The sequence below is a fragment of the Stomoxys calcitrans genome, chromosome 3 (genome assembly GCF_963082655.1).
Source record: "Stomoxys calcitrans chromosome 3, idStoCalc2.1, whole genome shotgun sequence".
In the NCBI taxonomy this organism is placed as follows: Eukaryota; Metazoa; Arthropoda; class Insecta; order Diptera; family Muscidae; genus Stomoxys; species Stomoxys calcitrans.
In genome coordinates this window covers 117,659,546-117,681,515 of record NC_081554.1, presented here as the reverse complement: position 1 = coordinate 117,681,515, position 21,970 = coordinate 117,659,546, and the positions used below count along the sequence as shown (strand labels likewise).

Here is a 21,970-nt window from a genome sequence, read left to right as displayed (position 1 = left end):
GGTAAGGGGAAGGGTCCGCCCCCCCACCCCTTCAGATATCAAAAAATGTAGTACCCTATTTTCACCACGGGATCATTATGCACCATCTGTGAAAATTTCAAGAAAACGGTTCAGCCGTTTCTGAGTTTATAAGGAACACACAAACATACAAACTAACAAACAAACAAATAAACAAACAAACCTACAAACAAACACAAATTGATTTTTATATATAAGATTTACAGTACATTAACGAGAGCATAACCAGGCCTTTGTTCAATGTGAAAATACAAAGCATTTACCGGGAATAGTATTTTATCTGCCCATGAGATAGCGATCCGCAAGATTGGTAAATAAAGGAACCCAAATATTGCCAAATATTGGGTTGCCCAAAAAGTAATTGCGGATTTTTTAAAAGAAAGTAAATGCATTTTTAATGAAACTTAGAATTAACTTTCATCAAATATACTTTTTTTACACTTTTTTTCTAAAGCAAGCTAAAAGTAGCAGCTGATAACTGACAGAAGAAAGAATGCAATTACAGAGTCACAAGCTGTGAAAAAATTTGTCAACGCCGACTATATGAAAAATCCGCAATTACTTTTTGGGCAACCCAAATATAATGTATTATCCGATTTATTTTGAAACATTCCATTCATAAGTGTCATAAAAATTTCAATCACAAAAGTGATAACTTTAAATTTATTATGGCGCTTTTTCAATTTCTTCATCTATCCATTTGATATCATAAAATAGCTGGTTAATACATTTTTGTGTTTTCTGTTTCGGATTTTTAAAAGGAAAGGTGTACGTTTGAAAGCCTTAAAGTGTTCAAGATCGAAATAATGAGAAAATTCGTCATATTAACGACATTATTATGTCAATAAAGTTATGGACCATTGATTAGAGCAATGCATGAAACCTTGGTGAGCGTTTGCTTACATTTTGTTTGTTTGTCACATATAATTATCATTTAATGTTCTGAAAAGTTAGATTCATAATCAGTGTGGCCGTTTTTGGTAGGTTCCTACCAAAATTGGTAGATTTTTATTATCTTGGTAGGTAGGCTGACCTCAATTTTTGGCAGGTTTTTTCATTATAGATATAAAACCAAGTTAATTACCGAAAAAATCGCACCTTGTCGTTTCTGTATAATCGTTAAGTGTGCAGAAAAATGTGAACGTCGTGGATCCAAATACTGTTACAAGGGGTCTCGCTGATTCAAATTTCCTGAAAAAGGGTGCAAGTTCTGCTGTTGGCTATAACTGGTACGAGTGTAAAGGGATCTTTTTTAAATTTCATAAATTGTGGATAATAAATGTGGCATATGTGGCAGCTGATCTAGTACTTTGTTTCGTTGAAATTGTATATAAAGTAATATGATGTGTTCCAACTGGAAAGGCCAAATGACCAACTGTTCGGTGGTGGGTAAAAATACATTCTATAGCACATTTTTTGGCTTGCACATTTGGTAGGTTTTCGTCGGGTTTGGTAGAATTTTTCTTAAATTTTTATATGAAATAATTTTCTTGAGTGGCTACACTGTTCAAAATACATCTATTTCTGATATACTATGGTTGTTGTACAACTGGCTATTGCAACATTTTGGCTCATTTATTGCTCTACCTATCGACAATAAACAGACCGCTATGCCTATGTATACGAAAATTTACTGCAGAACATTCACGAATTATTCTGAAATTCAAAAACTCGCCCAAAATTTTCAATTCCAAATTGTCCATCTTTTTAACCCCAGGCTATTAAGAGGGTCATGCATTTAAAAAGGAACGAAACACTAAAAGTTTCTATTCTATCAGTTTATGTGAGCAGCTACTGTTCGTCTTACAATACGACAAGTGACTTTAATTGACAAGCAGATGCGAGATACTATTCATTTCAGTTATTGATTAAAGACCTTTTGTTAATGGTAAACGAGTCAGGGTCAAGCTATGAACTCCGATGGTCAATGATCGATATTTGTTAGATTTATTAAATTTGTAAACACTTTCTAACTTTTCATTCTACTTTTGATTTAAGATAACATTTTTGGAGAACTAGGTATCTAAGAATATTTTTAAAAAGAACTAGCCAACTAGAACTGAAACAACGTTGATGGTGACAATTGCATTGTCTTCATTTTGTCATTGTCATTGTCGTTGTCGTTAATTTAATCAAAGTGTCTTTTAAATTGTTTAATGGCCCAATTTGTAGGTCATAGGAGTATGACTGTTCTTGTTGTAGCCACATTTGAATGTGAATGTAACGATCCTCGTCAAGCTCCAAAGGTCAGCAAGCTCGTTTCGGTTCATAAGACCGATCGTCGAGGGAACGTTGGTTATTTTAATGCGCCAATTACTTGCCTTTGATACCATATCGAGTATTACAGGCACTCAGTACTTAAGCAAAAGCAAAAGCCGAAGCCGCTCGGCCTCATACTGGGACCCTCCACTCGATATCACAGATAGTTCGTGGCTCCAATTGGAGTTACTCCGTATATGAGAGCTATGCGTTAGCTCTCAGCTGAGGTTCTCGCGATGACGATGAGCACCACACAAATACGGGATTACTAGGGCGTCCTATTCATCCATTTACACAATTTGGATGTCAGATTTATGATCATTTCATCCAATAATCCTATTTGGTAGTAAGATGCCATATGTCTCCCAATATCCATATATATCGATCTGCCGATTTTGGGTCTTAAGCCCATAAAAGGTGCATATGTTTACCGGTTTCACTAATTTTGAACAGTGGTTTGTATTACATCCCTTGATATCCTTGTCAAATACTGTGTAGACCAAATCTAGGGTCTTATTCCCATAAAGACAGGATTCATTGCCCGACATTGTTGAAATTTGAAACAGTGCATACAAAGTGTGAGTTTTTGCAAATTATTAAATTTTATTATCAAATTTGCGTGCTTTGTTACGAAAGTTCATTGTTCGACTGCTATCGTGATTTTATAGCTATAAAAACAAAAAAATTAAATCCACACAGAATGGTCGTGATTTTTTAAAAATAATCCCCCTTATTCTGTTGTTGTTGCTGTAGTAGCAGTGTGTGTTACACTGAGGCGGCAGCCCTTGTCGATGAAGGGATTGATCGGGTCAATCCGGTACATACAACCGGCTGCCATGGGATTGCCCTTATTCTGGTCGGCGAAGGCGAAGTCGAATATAGAATGTTGAAATTTTCACAAAATCACTTCACTACGGGAGTATAGTCATACTGGATATGCTACAATGTGCTGTGTCTTCTACGTCCTCGTGGTAAGACTATGTAACCCCCCGACCTCTCCCATACGGCAATATACGCAACGGCATCATCCCAGCCCCAATATTGCCAGGCCAGTGCTGGGAAGTGTATAATTTTTGCAACTAAACTGCAACGGTCTCTGTGGGAAGGTCGATGAGATTGTGGATTTTCCGAGTCGGAAGAGCATTTTGGTCGCAGCAATCCAGGAGACAAAGCTGACCAACAAATGCAGCTTGCACAGTTGTCACGGATACAATGTGCTACGTAAGGATCGCTCAAGGAATGGAGGTGGGGATTGGCCTTCGTGATACACCATTCCGTGCAATATAGACCCATCTAGCCTGCGCCTGGCGCTAGTGACCGCTACATGGAGTGCATGGGAATAGCAGTCAGGTCCGGTACAGACGAGAAAGAGCTATACAACGCGCACATACGATCCGAACGGCGTGCCGCAGTGCGACACCTATTTGGAGAGAAGTTTAACATGGCATAGTACCTCACAAATGTTGCCAGCATTAGGAAGGAAAAACCACCGCTGAAAAAAAAAAATTTTATGGTCTCGCCAGGATTCGAACCCATGCGTTCAACGTCATAGGCGGACGTGCTAACCTCTGCGCTACGGTGACCTTTGGGGTCAGACCACCTTTCCATTATTCTCACCAACGACCGACCACCCGACTTCATAACCTCTGAGCGCCGGACGTGTATCAATCAGAAGAAGGACGATTGGGCTGGCTTCAGAGAGTATACCGATCGCCGCTTCAGTGAACTGCCACCCCCATCGGATGTGCTATTAGCCGAGAGGAAATTCCGAGACATCATTAACGCAGCAGCCGCCCGCTTTATACCAGCCGGTCGAATAACCCAAGTGCGGCCCAACTTCCCGGCGCAGGCAGTGGTACTCGCATACGAGCGTGATGGGATTCGTGGTATGGACCCCACTAACCCCAGAATCAGCGAGCTGAATCTGGAAACAAACAGGGTGGACGAAAATCAGCGGAATTTGTGGCTGGAACACTTGGAGCAATGTAACTTAGGAACCGGTGTAGGCAAGCTGTGGTCTACTGTTAAGTTACTCTCGAACCCCGGTAGACGGGATGGCAGGACCTCAGTTACTTTTGGCGAAATAACCGTGACTGATCCGAAGAGATGCGCCAGGTTGTTCAACCGTCAATTTATTATGCATCCCGAGAGTGACAGGGCAAGAAGAGAGCCAATCGCCGTATTCGTTGTCTCTGAGCCGATGAACAGCACAACTGCTTTGTATGCCATCACCGCACTCATTTGCAGTGGCTTCAATCAGCCAAGGCCTTGTGATAGGACGGTCCTCGTGGCACTGGACATATCGAAGGCATTCGACACGGTCAGCCATGCCAAACTATTTGAGGACATCTCCAACACGTCCCTCCAGCCAAGCCTGAAACGCTTGGTCGCGAATTATCTGTGTGGTCGCCAGTCATTTATTGAATTTAGGGATAAGAAGTCGAAGCACCGTAGAGTGAAACAAGGAGTTCCCCAAGGTGGGGTGATATCTCCGGCACTGTTTAACTTCTTCCTAAGCTCCATTCTACCCCCTCCAGACGGCATAGAGATCGTATCATATGCGGACGATTGTACGATCATGGCATCAGGCCCTTCACCCAATGTTGACATCTGCGATAGGTTGAACATCTACCATATTTCGCTGCAATAAATCTGAAGATATCTGCCACCAAATCTTCATCCACATTGTTCACTATAAATACGCGTTAGGTGAATACTGAGCTGATGATTCCGACCATCAAGTGTCCTAAAATACTTGGCGTCACATTTGACAGCTCTTACACATTCTCCCCACATGCCACAGCAATCTGCGATAAAGTCAAAAGTAGAAACGAGATCCTCGAGTCACTTGCTGCCAGCACTTGGGGTGTAGACAAAGAAACCTTGTTGACCACGTACAAAGCAATTGGCCGGTCTGTGGTAAGTTATGCAGCGCCAGTGTGGTCACGTCAACTTTGTGAAACGCAGTGGAATAATATTCAGATCTGTCAGAATGCCGCCCTCCGAACTGCGACGGGCTGTCTCCTCAGTTCTCATGTGGACCACCTCCATTAGGAGACAAAGATCCTACCAGTTCGAAGACATAACTACATGCTGTCTAAGCAATACCTTTTGAGCTGTTATCGCAGAGACCATCCAAATCATCATCTTGTGGATAGATATCCACCGCCCAGAAGCCTTAAGGTAGATCTACATGATCTAGAGTGTGAGGTTCAACGCTACAAGGGAGAACCTCTGGGTCAAACGGCATATCAAGCTGGTCTAGACAACATTCAGAGTACTCAGCAAACCAGAGCAGTATCACATAAGTCGAATTCGACTGTCAAATTTGACAAAAACGATCGACATATAAGTTAATTGAGTTCTAAAGAGCATCGCGCCTGTTTGTCGAAAGGGTATTAACCCACTTTTATATTATTTTTTTATTTATCACAATATTTTTCTATTATTAAACTGTCGAAGGCGAATAAGTTACAGAATACCATAAAATGTGAAATTCGTCTTTGTCTATGATGCTGTCGATTTTCGTCTTCGACAATGGGAATAAGGGTGAATCCTTCGGGAACGTTTATGAAGAATAAATTGTTTTCTTAAAAAATTATGAATCGCAGATAAAAACTAAAACCGATTCTCCAATTTCTTGTGCAAAACTTCCTAGAAATGTTGGTACCTATATAGCGACTTTGAAAACCGCGTCATAGACACAAAAATCGGCACAAAAAATAGAAGGGTGGGTTTATCACCAAACAAGGTAATACCTTTTTTATCATCCTCGGTTGTCATTAGTCCTGTAGTCAAATAATGAAATAGCCTAAACAAGTATGGTGGGGTATTTTTGATTACCGTCTTTATGGCTTTGTGATTTTTTTAACAAAACTACAACGGCTTATAAATTGGTTTGTTTGCGATGTAGATCGTTCTCCTTTTGAAATTGACGTAAATACCTGTATGTATAGGAACCCATTTCTACACTTGCCTTAGGAATACCTAAGTCTACTTATTGTTTTTATTTAGCTTCAAATTTGTGGAGTAATTTAAGTTTGTGAAGTAATTAAAATGACTTCACAATTGTTTCACTAAAAATGTTTTGTTTGAAATTTTGTAGTTGCTCGAAAATGGAACAAACGACCAGCTCCTGGACATAAAATTGCTTGCCTCTCACCACTACAATTTTCAAATTCAAAATTCACGTTTATTCAACGTTTAACCCAGTGGTATTGCTGAGAGACATCAAGACTCAAATCGCATGAGTGTGGCAACATTTCACGATTTCTTACATATTTGCTGAGAAGAAATAGCGACACACAACGGAATGCAAATTAGTTGGATAAATGCAGTGCAGCGGCAAATAAACCACAGTTCCTCAAAAGCAAGTGCAGACGGTAGAGCGTGAACAACACCTTCCCCCAACATTGCAATTTTTGGTATGTATACTTGTGCTGGTTCAGTATTTTTTTTTCATTATAAATAACATTGATTAATGAATGGAAGATATATTTTTCCGTACCTTCTTCCTTTTATATCGATTAAATCGGTCGTTTCACTACTAGCTTTGTTTAAAATATATTTTTTAATGTGCTTGCTTAACACTTTGTTCAGTTTTTGTTATTGTTTTTAGTTTGGTTATTTTATTCTCTCTCGTCGTTGACACTTTCGTCGCAGCTTATGTCCGAAGTTGGCTGAGTGAAGGCGACGCCGACGCGTGGCGAAATCGACGGCGTACATATTGCTATAGAAAGAGTTAGACACAATGGAAAACGCCTTTGTTAGAGAGATGTTCTTTTCTACAATGTACAGTTTACACTACACATCCTGATTACTCTTTATTTGTGTATTGTTGATATTAATGGTTAAAGCCTAGTACCTAGAACAAAGGTCAAACAACAGCACACAACAAAGGCAACATAATTGAAACAGAGTTGATTGGTGCCCATTTCCTGAGCATTTAATTACATTGGCAATTAATTGAAGCGAAATTTGTATTGGCGCAGCAACATGCCGCTACTATTTTACGTATAGAACTCAGTACCACTTATACGAAATGTGTTCGCACTTCTTCGTCACCATTTTTATACCCTCCACCATAGGTTGGGGGTATACTAATTTCATCATCCTGTTTGTAACACCTCAAAATATGCGTCTGAGACGCCATAAAGTATATATATTCTTGATCGTCATGTCATTCTAAGTCGATCTTGCCATGTCTGTCCGCCTGTCTGTCGAAAGCACGCTAACTTATGCATATTTTTGCATAAAATTGGGATTGTAAATGGGGCAAATCGGTTCATGTTTTGATATAGCTACCATATAAACCGATCTTGGGTCTTGACTTCGTGAGCCCCTAGAGGGCGCAATTCTCGTCCGATTTGACTGAAATTTTGCAAGTAGTGTTTTGGTGTCACTTCCAACAACTGTGTTTAGTATGATTGAAATCGGTTCATAATCTGGTATAGCTGTCATAACCCGATCTTGGGTGTTGACTTCTTGAGCCCATAGAGCGCGCAATTCTCTTCCGATTTGGGTTAAATTTTGCATTAGGTCTTTTGTTATGACTTCCAATAATTGTGCTAGGTATGGCGCAAATCGGTACGTAACCTGATATAGCCGCCAAATAAACCGATCTGGGATCTTTGAGTTCTTGAGCCTGTAGAGGGAGCAATTCTCATCTCTCTCATGACCTTCATCATACGTGTCTAATACGGTCTGAATCGATCAATAGCTTTATACAGCTTACACAATGACATCTAGAAATTTCAGCATTCATTTATGGTCCGGAATATAACTTGATATAGCTCCATTAGCATTCTTATCCAATATTCTTTGTTTGCTTAAGAAGTGATACTGCGCATAGAACTCGACAAATGCGATCCATGGTGGAGGGTATATAAGATTCGGCCCGGCCGAACTTAGCACGCTCTTACTTGTTTTATAATGCGTTTTGACAATTGTTCAGCCGAAAAGTCGAGGTCAGTACTAGGCTTAATGTATCACATATACACATGGTCATGAATTTTTACTAAAAATTAGTAGTGAAATTCAGTAGTGTTTTAACGAAAATCATTTAGTTAAAAAGCGATAACAGAAAAGTTAACGAATTTGGTATTCAATAGCCACTTTTAACGATAATCGACATTGTTCAAATCAACAAACAGAAATTCCATAAAACAAATTCCACTAAACAATGGTGTTTACTTTAACGAAATAAATGAAGATAAATATTTACGATGGCTGTAGAGTATTTTTCTCTTGTTTTTCTCAAACATTTCGGATATGTGTTTGTACAATAAATTAATAAGCGTGGTAGTGGCGTGTATTTCTTAACATGAAAAAATAGTTCGCGAAAGTTTTATACGAATAAATTTGAATTTATAGCACTTTTCCTAAACAATTTTGTACATTTTATTTAAATTTGTGACGTTTTCAAATTAATTAAAGAAGAATTTCAGGCTATGAGAAGAATTATTTTTTATTTTTGTCGATTCCTCTTTGTGTTTTTCGTTGTTTTGGGTAGAGTTCGCACCATTTTTTGTTCTTTGTGTGTGCTATGGTTCTTAACTATAATACACACACAACCAAAACTCGTTGACAGATAGTGCACTTCACTAGATAAAATTGTACTCAGCTGTTTACGGTACCCTACCTGGTAGTTATGTCATGGTTATAAGTTACAGAATTGCGGTACAGATATCGCTTAAAGTCCGCTACTATTATGTTCGTTTTTCAAGGTTAGTTTTTTTTTGCAAAAATCTCAATGATAACATGCTCTCTTTTTGCATTAAAAAATCAATATTTTTTCAACAATTCGTTTTGAAACACTATAAAAATTTCAATGATAATACTACTATTAAAATGTAATACTCTTATTAAAATGTTATCATAAGTAACTTGCTACTGAATGAAATAAGTTAGTCTTTTTGTTTTATCTATTGTCTAAAGAAAAGTAATCGCGAAAAATATCGATTTTAAAGCCTAGTACTGACTTCATTCACAGCGAAAATTCCGACGGACTTTTGTTTGCGTTCTGACAGAGAAAAGATATTTTTCGCGATTACTTTTCTTTAGACAACAAAGAACAACAGTATTGAAACAGAGTTGATCTGGCCCATTTCGTAAGCATTTAATTACAATTGCAATTAAAATTGTGCGAAATTTGTCCTGCTGCAGCGACATGTCGCTACTATTTTGCTCATAGAACTCAGTTGTTCGTGTGATGTAAGTACTAGGATTTAATGCGAAAAGCGAACAAAGTACCAGCCTTAATGAAGGAATGTCCTACTGAACGAAATAATTTTTTTTTGCTTCAAAATTTATTATATAAAAAAAGTAATCGCTAAAAGCGAACCTAGTATCAGCCCTAAATCGAAAATGTAAATCATTTCTTTACAGATGTTGAATGAAAAGATGTATGAGGAAAAAAAATAAAAAAGAGAATGTAAAGAAAAGAATGAAGACGAATGAAGAACAAAAACTAAACAAGAAATAGTTCTAGAAAGAGTCCGATTATTTGACAACATGCTGTAACGACATTTACCAACTTGTGAAAACAATTAAGGCTAAAACAGAACTAGTAGCATTTTTCAACGCGACGCTCCTCAAGGAGATCATTCTGTTCTGGCCTTTAGAGCTGCTTCTATGTTTGTAATTCGCTGTTGAAAGAAACACTACAAAAATCTTCCAGACAAAATTGAAAACTAGATTTAATTAAGATATGTTTAAAGGTTAATTTTTTAAGAGTTATAGGAAAGTTTTTAAAAAGAAAACACATAAAATTCCGAAAAATGCATAACATACATATTTATTTGAATCGATAGTACGGTCCATATAATTTAATGTTTGAAGATTATTTCAAGTAAATGTTGATCGTGACTGCGCCTCAATCACCGGATTTAAAAAGGTGATCCCACACGAACAGCTGTTAACAGCCGGCCAGGTTTGACGGTATTAAGGTCAGATTTTTGTTTGTTATCTTCCTTCTCGCATATTCTCTACTCATGTACGCACACGTATACACACCCGCAAACAAAATTTTTTGTGTGTGTTGGCAAAACGTCGATCAGCTTGATGACAAGATGGCGGATTGCACCATATGATTTGTGGTTGTTGTACAAATGAGTCCACCTTTAATTGTTTCACCATGGTCAGGATTCACTGAATAAGGTTAAGCCAAGCGACCTGCCGACATAAAATTTTTTTAAATTTTGGCAGTACTTGGCATTGAGGATGTCAACTTGTTCTCTTTTTACATTCGTTCTTTGTTTACAATTTCTCCTATTTGATGGCATTTTCAATCGGCAGATTTGACATCCTTAATGATGTTTATGAAGCCTATCTATCCACTTTATGTTTTGCAAGTGACCTAACCTTCTATTAGTGAATCCTGCGCCATAGTATAGGCACATGACATAATTACCAGGTAATGTACCGTAAACAGGAGTTTTTGTTGTGTGTGTGTATTAAAGTTATGAACCAAACTCCCGCAAACAACGAAAAATACTCGCAATCAGAGTTGTACGAATTAATGACTTTGACAGATAGTACACCCAATGTTTTGTTGTTGGGCAACTGCAACTACCTGTAAATGAATTACTTGTTCTTCTCTTAATAATAGGTTCCGCAGTGCTTCAGAATAAGATTCTCGAATATGTCTAGTCCAAGGTATTCTATTCACGCATATATGTATTACCACATTTCGAAAATACAATAAAACACAAAAAACAAAAACGCTAAAAAACAAAGTGAAATTGATATCTAGCTAAATCATCTTTTTTGTTCTGAGTAGGTAATGGGAAAGATGTTGGGCTTTAATTCTGCTCCAAAACATGACATCTAGCGGAGTATTTTGAATGGTAAATAAGTACGATATTTAAATCGAGTTCTAAAAGAAAATGTAGGAAAATACCTTGAATGCTAAACACATGGTTGTATTCCATCATGTTTTACGATTTACTAATTTATTAACATGTCGACGTTTACTGCTCAGCCATTTAGTAATGGATGAGTTGTGAAATAAAAGTGTCGGTAATAATGTGACTCGCGTGGAAAAAGATAAGAGATAATCTTATATATAAAAATCAATTTGTGTTTGTTTGTTTGTGTGTTCCTTATAGACTCAAAAACGACTGAACCGATTTTCATGAAGTTTTCACTGATAGTTCATAATGACCCCGTGGTGAAAATAGGGTACTAAATTTTTTTACCATAATTTTCAGAAACGCCAAATCGCGGTGGTGCGATTTAAGCAAAATTTTGTGTGCTCTCTTATGTACCCTAAAAATTAAAATTTGGTATCCAAATTTTGGATGGGGTACATAGAGGGACCGCCCCACCCTAAAACCTACCAAATATATATTTAGACCAATCACGACAATATGGGACCCAAATGAAAGATATTTGGAATAAGAAATATTCAATTGATATCCAATTGTCGGACCAAGTGTTAGGGGGACCACACCAACACCCAAAACACCCCTAAATTGGACATATTTATCGACCATGGCAATATGGGAGTCAAATGGAAGGTAATGGCAAGTAGAATACGATTCGAATATCTAAATGTGGGACCAAGTTTCTGAGGGTCTACCCCTTCCCAAAGAAAAAACCCCAAACAGGATTTTTTTACTTAACATGGGAATATGGGGCTGAAATAAAAGGTACTTGAGAGTAGAATACGATTCTGATAATCAAATGTGGGACCAAGTGTTTGGGGAGCCGCCCCTCTCCAAAAACACCCCCCAAAGAGGATAAACTTACGACGATAGCAATATGGGTCTCAAATGAAAGGTCTTTTGGGTAAAGCAAGAATCTGATGTCAATATTCGGGAAAAGTTTCTATGGAGCCACCGCACTCCCATAACAATACCCGTAGGACGTATTTGCTGATCATTGCAATATGGGGCTCAAATAAGAGGTTTTTTATAGTATAACACGAATATGAGGTATGTATTCAGGACCCATACCCCAAAACACCCCCCAAACCGGACATGTTTGCCGACTATGGAAATATGGGGATCATATGAAAGGTATTTGGGAGTATACCACGAATGCGATTTCAACATTCGGGACCAATTGTCTATGGGACGTCCCACTGCCATAACAACCCCCAAATAGTACGCATTTGGTCACCATAGTTTTTAGGGCCCATATACCAAACCGGACATATGTGCTGACTTTCCCAATAAGGGATTTAAATGAAAGATATTTGAGACTAGAATACGAATATGATATCCAATTTTGAGGCCAGTGGCAATATGGGGTTCAAATAAATGATATTTGAAAGTAGAGCTAGGGCTAAGTGTTCGGCGAACCACACCGCTTCCTAAATCGGACATATTTACCGACCATGTCAATGTGGGGCTCAAATGAAAGGTATTAGGGAGTAGAGCACAAAATTGATACCCACTTTCGGAACCAATTTTCTATTGGGGATTAGAAAACGAATTTGATAACCAAATTTTCGACCAAATGTTTGGGGACTCATCCCATTAAATTTCCTTAATCCAATGGCAATATGAGATTTAAATAAATAGTATTTGAGGGTAGAGCACGATGCTTATATTTTTTTCAGAGCTTAGTGCCTGGGGGACCACCTCACCCCGAAAACACTTCTACAATAAATCGAACATTAATCGGATTTTAAGAGTGGAGTACATCTAACATTCAAATTAAAACCCTTCGAGGGAATTCATAGAGCAATAAAGATCATATGGGATTAGATTAAGGTATTTATATTGTTCTACTGTTACTAAGCGATATACATTTACTATTTTCATAGCATGATAAATATTTAAAGGATAATTTTGTTCCATATGAAGTAAGAGAAGGCGCAGCGGAGTGGGTCCGGTTCAGCTAGTGTATATATAAAGTATAATGTAATGTCTTATAAATTTGAACACCTCGCCGACAGCGACCAGAGTTGCCGTTTTTGGTAGGTTCCTACCAAAATTGGTACAGGTGTTAAGGAAGCTCTTGCAAATTTCGTTGGTAGGCAATGCGGCTTTTGTGCGTTCTCCGCCTTCAATCGAAAAACAGGTCTAAGTGGCAGCTGCATACAAATATGGTCAGATCTGTTCTATACCCAAATCTTGAAGGATCCATGCAACTCACTCTAACGGCGAAAATGGGTAGTAAAGAGCATTTCTCTAAATCGGTTGATCGCTTTATCCAAACTCGGCACCGTTTTTCATTGAAACGGCGCAAAAAAAAAACTTCTTTATGAACTCGAGATTTCTTATCAGGTGATCGGTATAAAGGGTGCAAATAGAATGGCAAAATGGCGGTGAAGGGTATAAAAATATATGCTGCATTTTTAATTTGTAGAATAAATAGTCGGGTTTGGTAGGATTTTTCTTAAATTTTGGTAGGAAATAATTTTCTTGAGTGGTAGCGACATCTATTAACATAATTCCACGTCATAAAAGGTGATTTTTAAGAGCTAAAAGAAAGATTTTCAACAAACAAAAACACATTAAAATTAGAAAAATGCATGAAATCTTTATTTGAATCGATAGTACGGCGGTCCATACAATTAAATGTTTGAAGACTATTTCAAGCAAATGTTTATCCTGACTGCGCCTCAAATAATCCATCCGCATAGTCCAATTTTTGTATACTCTTTCCAACATTTCGGCCGGTATCTCACGAATAAATGCGACATGACCAAAGAGAAAGCTCCCTTAGACTCACGGCAGTGGTCGCTGCAATTTGTCTAGCCACAATGTCCAGAGACATTTGATGAAGCATTAAATTCAGTGCGTCAGGTGGTGTCGTCCTCAGTGCGGCTGTGATGCACAAAGAAGCCATCCTTTGGATCCGGCCATTCTTTCTATGGTGTCGTCCTCGGTGCAACTGTGATGCAAAAGCAATCCATCCTTTGGATCCGGTTGAGTGTTGAACAGTAGGTGGACTTTTGAAACGCCATCCACCAGACCACAACACCATATAGCATTATAGGCCTGACAACTGCAGTATATGCTTAATGCATGACGCGCGGTCTATACCCCGAACTCTTGCCAATGGCTCTCTTGCAGGTGTATAAGGCAAGAGTTGACTTTCTTGTCCTTTCCGAAATGTTGGATTTGAAGTTCAATTTCCTCTCCAGCAAAACACCCAGGTATTTTGTGTTTTCTGTAAATGGAACATTATCTTCTCCCAAAGAGACAGGTGTATGTCCTCCTGAAAAAAATCGTTTATGCCTTGCACTGATTTATACCTAGACCACCTTCGGTAGCCCACTTTGCCGTTGCACGTAGAGCTTCCTAAAGTATATATCTTAGAATGCTGGGAAACTTTCACCTTAACGCAATTGCCACGTCATCAGCATACGCGACCACTTTTACGCCTTTTTTCTTTCAGAGACAATAATAGATTGTTAATGGATAAATTCAAAGTAGAGGAGACAATACACCTAATTGAGGTGTTCCTCTGCTGACCCATCTTTTTAGGCCTACAGATCCCAAGCCTGCCGTAATGCATCTTTTAGTAAGTAAGTTATTAATGAACTTCATTACGGTTGAGTTGATGCCTAGAAAATCCAATTCCTTCATGATTGACGTCGATTTTACATTATTGAAAGCATCTTCAATGTCATACCATTATATATTCCTTGACAGCGAGAGAACCCTCTATGTAGCCGACTAAGCTATAGGTGATCTCCGAGATCTTTCTATCAACTTCTCAAGAGTCTTCAGCATAAAGGATGACAGACTAATAGGACGAAAGTCTTTCGCCTTCGTGTGGGAAAGTTTTCTGCTTTCGAAATGAAAACGACCTTCGTGTCCACAGGTATATATCAGATGCTGATATAAGCGGAGAATATTGCCCTAAACCAATGAACTAGTCTATGAGACGCAGCTTGTAATTCAAAATCATAAGGGCAGGAGAAACTTCTTATCGCCTAAGTGATTTTCGGCTCAGACATAATTGCCCTAATAACCTCCGACGAATGCATACCAGTGATAACCTCTTCTGGCGCCACGTTGTACGTTAGAGAATTTCCCGGGAAATGTGTATCAACGAGTAGTTCTAGTGCTGTCCATACATTCTGTGCCTTCCGAATACACACCACCGTAATAGGTCTCGAGGACAGAATCTTCCTCCACGGAGCTTCTGAATTCTAACCAGAATTGTTCTGCGCCTTTTTCAGCTCGCTCTTATATTTTCGAAGTTCAGCCTTTTGAGGTCCTAATCGTGTAGTGCTCTTGTGACTTTCACTCTTTTGAAGACTTTTCTGCTGACCTTCCTTAGATCAACCAGCTCCGGGGTCCCCCATGGCGGTCGCTGTTTGCCTTGCGCTTATATTTTCCGATACAAAGGTAATATCTAGTACCTCCTACCTGGTCCTGGTAATCAAATCGCCAGATTGCAACTTATAGTATATTCGCTAAGTAGCTGACCACTTTCGTTGACATCCGAATTTCCCCATATCTTCCCTACAGAAGTGGTTTCAACCAGCAACTTAAAGGTTTGAAGACGGCATCGTGTGCCATATATGTAGGGAAGCCAGCCAGTAATGAGACTTATTTAATGTTGATTGATGTATCGCATTATAAATCAATCTCTCGATGCAACCCCCCACGTATTGACTAATTGAGACACTAAAACTTTTCCCGATAATCCATACAGTTGTACATCTACACTGAAAGATAAGCTAACTTAATTTAACGATGATCAATTACCCCACCTTTTGAAGAAACATTTCATTTGGTGAAAGATATTTTCCTTTATATTAAGGACTTTTATTTTAAATTGTAGGTTAATAGATCCTTAACTTTGGGTCTTAGTAATAAAGACAAAATTCTAAAATGTAGATCAAAATATCGTTGAAAGTTAGCAAAGTGACTTTGGAACAAGAAAATGTTTAGTTTTTTTAGGTTAAGATGCTAAGTTTAAAAAAAGAATTTTTTATAACTTTGTCTTCTTGGTTTAGCTCGAAGTGTTGGTGTTTTATCTAATTAATGTTTCGACCACCGCCGGTGATCTTCATCAGGGTTTGAACTATTAATTTAACAAACAAGTCATTTTATAAAAAAAAATCAAAATATAAAAACATTTATATATTTGAATATCATTGCATTTTGAAGCAAAACAATCAACTTTTCTTTTACATCGCTCAAGTTTGACTAAAGCTCTCTCATTTTTGTCTGTATTTTTGAACCAAATTCCTGTAAATTTGTGCACAATTTTCTGTGTTTTTCTTCAAGTCCATGTGTTTGTCTGTGGGGGTGTCAACTATATGTAACATTTCTAAAGTAAATCGTCTTTTCTGATTGGATTCTTGTGATAGTATGTCTACGACTTTAAAATTTGGTGTATGCACTGTTAAAGTGCAATGTGCTGCAAGTGTGGTTTTTGTTCTAAAGGTTTGTCTTTCATTTTCTGGTCAGATTTGTGAAATAATTATCTTGTCTTTAATTTCGTTTTAGTTGTTCCCGCATATGTCATTGGACAAAAATTTGCTTCATCCTCGTTACATATAATCTTGGAAACTACATTTGATATGTACTCCTTTTTCATCTTGGATTTAGTCCTGCCGAATAGACTTTTTAATGTGTTGTATATGGGGTCCTTATAGTGTTGTTTGGGAAGTAATTTAATCGGAGTATTTGTTGAATGTTCCTTAATGATATATTTTGTCACTGATTTTTAGAACTCTGTTGATGAATTAGTAGTTGTCTTTATTTGTATTCTTCTCTAAAATAACAATCAATTAGCGATCAAAATTTGAAACGGCTGGTCGTGTCTTTTAATATATCTTATATATAACAAGCAAAAGCGTGCTAAATTCGGCCGGCCCGAATCTTATATACCCTCCACCATGGATCGCATTTGTCGAGTTCTTTTCCCGGCACCTCTTCTCAGGCAAAAAAGGATATAAGAAAAGAGTTGCTCTGCTATTAAAACGATATCAAGATATGGTCCGGTTCGGACCACAATTAAATTATATGTTGGAGACCTGTGTAAAATTTCAGCCAATTCGTATAAGAATTGCGCCCATTGGGGCTCACGAAGTAAAATAGAGAGAACGATATATATGGGATCTGTATCGGGCTTTAGACCGATTCAGACCATAATAAACACGTTTGTTGATGGTCATGAGAGGATCCGTCGTACAAAATTTCAGGCATATCGAATAATAATTGCGACCTCTAGGGGTCAAGAACTCAAGATCCCAGATCGGTTTATATGGCAGCTATATCAGGTTATGAACCGATTTGAACCTTATTTGATACAGTTGTTGAAAGTAAAAATAAAATACGTCATGCAAAATTTCAGCCAAATCGGATAGGAATTGCGCCCTCTAGAAGCTCAAGAAGTCAAATCCCCAGATCTGTTTATATGACAGCTATATCAGGTTATGAACCGATTTGAACCATACTTGGCACAGTTGTTGGATATCATGACGAAATACTTTGTGCAAAAACTCGTTCAAATCGGATAAGAATTGTGCTCAAGAAGTCAAGACCCAAGATCGGTTTATATGGCAGCTATATCAGGTTATGAACCGATTTAAACCATACTTGGCACAGTTGTTGGGAATCATAACAAAACACGTCGTGCGAAATTCCATTCCAATCGGATAAGGATTGCGCCCTCTAGAGGCTCAAGAAGTCAAATCCCCAGATCTGTTTATATGACAGCTATATCAGGTTATGAACCGATTTGAACCATACTTGGCACAGTTGTTGGATATCATAACGAAATACTTCGTGCAAAAATTCATTCAAATCGGATAAGAATTGTGCCCTCTAGAGGCTCAAACAGTCAAGACCCAAGATCGGTTTATATGGCAGCTATATCAGGTTATGGACCGATTTCAACCATACTTGGCACAGTTGTTGGGTATCATAACAAAACACGTCGTGCGAAATTCCATTCTAATCGGATAAGAATTGCGCACGCTAGAGGCTCAAGAAGTCAAGACCCAAGATCGGTTTATATTGCTGCTGTATCAAAACATGGACCGATATGGCCCATTTACAATACCAACCGACCTACACTAATAAGAAGTATATGTGCAAAATTTCAAGCGGCTAGCTTTACTCCTTCGGAAGTTAGCGTGCTTTCGACAGACAGACAGACGGACGGACGGACGGGCAGACGGACGGACATGGCTAGATCGACATAAAATGTCGCGACGATCAAGAATATATATACTTTATGGGGTCTCGGACGAATATTTCAAAAACACCCCCCAATGAGGATAAATTTACGACGATAGCAATATGGGTCTCAAATGAAAGGTCTTTGGGAGTAAAGCAAGAATCTGATGTCAATATTCGGGAAAAATGTCTATAGGGCCACCCCATAACATCACCCAAATTGGACGTATTTGCTGATCATTGTATTATGGGGCTCAAATAAGAGGTTTTTTTTATAGTATAACACGAATCTGAGATATGTTTTCAGGGCCAAGTCACTAAGTGGCCGCCTCATCCCCCTAAACACCCCCCAAACCGGAGATGTTTGGCGACTATGGAAATATGGGGCTCATACGAAAGGTATTTGGGAGTAGACCACGAATGTGATTTCAACATTCGGGACCAATTGTCTATGGGACGTCCCATCCCCATAACAACCCCCAACCGCATTTGGTCACCATAGTTTTTAGGGCCCATATCCCGAACCGGACATATTTGCTGAATTTTCCAATAAGGGATTTAAATGAAAGGTATTTGAGACTAGTAAACGAATTTGATATCCAATTCTGATCCCAATGACAATATGGGGTTCAAATAAATGATATTTGAAAGTAGAGCACGATGCTGATTTATTTTTAGAGCTAAGTGTTGGGCGAACCACACCGCTCCGTAAATCGAACATATTTACCGATCATGTCAAAGTGGGGCTCAAATGAAAGGTATTAGGGAGTAGAGCACAAATTTGATACCCACTTTCGGAACCAATTTTCTGGGGGTCTACACCTTTTCCAAAACACCCAAAACCAGCCATTCTTTACTACGGGGCTCAAACAAAGGTATTTGGGAGTAGAATACGGATCTGATATAGAAAACAAAACACCCCGCCAAAAAGTAAAAAATTTACCGACCATGGCCATATGTGGCTCAAGTGAAAGGTATTGGGGATTAGAGAATTTGATAATCAAATTTTCGATAAAGTGTTTGGGGACTCCCCATAAAATTTCCTTAATCCAATGCCAATATCAGGTTTTAATAAATGGTATTTGAGGATAGAGCACTATGCTTATATTTTTTCAGAGCTAACTGCCTGGGGGACCACCTCACTTCCGAAAACACGCCTAAATCGAACATTAATCGGATTTTAAGAGTTCTGCTGTTTTTTTTCATTTTCATTTAAAACTCTTGAATTGTCGAAAATAAATATTCAAAGGATACTTTTTTTTCCATATAAAGTAAGAGAAGACGAACGGCGTGACTCATAGCGACACCACTTGGTAGAGAAGTTTTAACATGGCAGGATACCTTACAAATGTAGCCAGCATTAGTTAGGGGATAACCATAGCTGAAAATGTTGTTGATGTTCATGCTGGGATTTGATGCGTTTGGCGTCATAGGCGGAGTGCTAGCCTCTGAGCCACTGTAGCCTCCGGCTTTGGCTCGCCTACATTGCTATAATCCTACGAATAAGGAAAAATCTTACATTTTCGGCCAACTTTTTTTTTTGTGTGGGATAAAAAACCCTACCAACTAAAAAACCAGTACATCTAAAGTGCGGCCCAAATTTTAGCCACGTAGTTGTTTTTTCGATTTAAAAATTTTTCACAAAATATAATTCGCACAACTTTTAACTTTTCAATTTTAGATGGACAATGGTAAACAATAAAAAATTATCAGTCAAATTGGATATGTCAGACAACCTGTTAACTCCATCGGCTCACAAAGTCAAATGTGTCTACGTGTTGTATACTTTGACGCTATTAATAACGGCATTGACCATGGTCATGGTATTCCAACAGTATTTAAAAGGCTTTGCTGAACTCGATGTGCAAAATGATAAACAATCGATCGATGTTGACGACATGTGCCATCTTCAGTTGGTCGAGAGCATTCCGGAACATTTGAATTTCTCAGAGCATAGTCCAAAGTTTTTGTCAACATATGATGCTTGGAAAATATTATTGAACTCTACAGAGTCTGTTTTGAATATTGGTTCGTTGTACTGGACGCTGTTGGGCTCGGACGTTATAAACGATAGCAGTGCTTGGCAAGGAGAAGATATTTTCAAGAATTTAATGGACTTGGGGATGGAGGGTAAAATTAAAATTCGCATAGCTCAAAGTGCTCCGACAGACTTATCCCCAAATTTCGATACAGCGGAACTTCAACGAAAATGTGCAGCCGAGGTCAGGTCCTTGAATTTTACCCGTCTGTTGGGCGGTGGGGTTTTGCACACAAAGTTTTGGATATCGGACCATAAACACGTTTATCTCGGCAGCGCCAATATGGACTGGCGGTCTTTAACGCAGGTCAAAGAGATGGGAGTGCTGGCCTTGAATTGTTCCACATTGGCCGTTGATTTGGAAAAGGTGTTTGAAGAATATTGGTTACTGGCCAATGACACAGCCAAAATACCGAAAGAGTGGCCCTTGGAATATGCTACTCAGTTTAACTTTCAAAATCCCATGGATCTTTTTGTTAACAATAAATACAGCCAACCTGCTTTACTCTCGAGTTCTCCACCACCCTTAACTGCTAGCGGCCGTGTACATGATATTGATGCTATAGTGGAGATAATTTCAACGGCCCGGAAGTTTGTTAACATTGCTGTAATGGATTACGTTCCCTTAATGATGTACTCGAAAGAGAAGACTTATTGGTCCACCATTGATGATGCTCTTCGTTCGGCTGCTATAGATCGGAAGGTTCAAATCAAATTGCTTATATCATGGTGGAAACATTCGAATCCCTCTGAAGATTACTTTTTGAGATCTCTGCAAGCTTTGTCGAATTCCCTGCCCAATGTGGACATACAAATTAAACGCTTCATTGTGCCATCTAATGATCATGAGGCGAAGATTCCCTTCGGTCGGGTAAATCATAACAAATACATGGTAACCGATAATGTAGCCTACATCGGTACATCCAATTGGTCGGGTGATTATTTCACTAACACAGCAGGAGTGGGTCTTGTATTGATGGATACTATCGAAATGGTCAATATATCAACAATTCGTCAAGATCTTCTAGGTGTTTTCGAGAGAGATTGGAATAGTGAATACACAAAGGATTTAGAATCCAAGTAGTATTCGGGTTATTTGTATACATGTTTTTTTTTTATTTTTAGACTAAATTTTCTTTCAATTGAAAAATTTTGAATAAATTTTATAGAATTTTGCAAAATTACGTTAGTCTAAAATGGGTTTGTTTGTAAAGGGGTTTCCAACAAGAGGTGTTATTTTGAACCACTTGGTAATTCGGTAGCGGTCACTTTTGAAGCTTTTATTCTTTAGATTCGCCGTTATTAACAACAACGCATTGAAATTATTAAAATTTCTACAACAATGGTGAAAAACTCAGTTCGCATCGAAATAGAATCGAATAAGTAAAACCGTGCTAAGTTCGGCCTGACCGTTTCTTATATACCTTCCACTTTGGATCGCATTTGTCAATTTCTTTGTCCGGTACATCTCTATAGGCAAACAAAGGATAACGGATAAAATTTGCCATGCTATTAAAGATATATTAGGTTATGGACCGATTCAGGCCATACTTTGTTT

The 21,970-nt window shown here is 38.3% G+C and overlaps 2 protein-coding genes across 3 annotated transcripts in view; one reads left to right on the top strand and one right to left on the bottom strand.

Moving 5' to 3' along the window:
- LOC106085295 (CD63 antigen) overlaps positions 1–6,934 on the bottom strand; it is a 57,240-nt gene extending 50,306 nt beyond the window's left edge. Inside the window, exon 1 of the mRNA XM_013249491.2 lies at positions 6,785–6,934. The gene's annotated coding sequence lies outside the window, so the exon portion shown is untranslated. The remainder of the gene's footprint in view (positions 1–6,784) is intronic.
- LOC106085294 (5'-3' exonuclease PLD3) lies at positions 701–21,596 on the top strand. 2 transcript variants are annotated; one of them, XM_013249488.2, is made up of 3 exons: positions 701–905; positions 6,383–6,701; positions 20,056–21,596. In XM_013249488.2, the coding sequence occupies exon 3, from the start codon at positions 20,063–20,065 to the stop codon at positions 21,494–21,496; it is 1,434 nt and encodes a 477-aa protein (XP_013104942.2). In that variant the 5' UTR covers positions 701–905; positions 6,383–6,701; positions 20,056–20,062; the 3' UTR covers positions 21,497–21,596. The 2 variants fall into 2 exon arrangements, with proteins under 2 accessions (XP_013104942.2, XP_059220608.1); XM_059364625.1 differs by lacking the exon at positions 701–905 and having other exon boundaries at positions 6,327–6,701.
- The last annotated feature ends 374 nt before the right edge of the window (positions 21,597–21,970 follow it).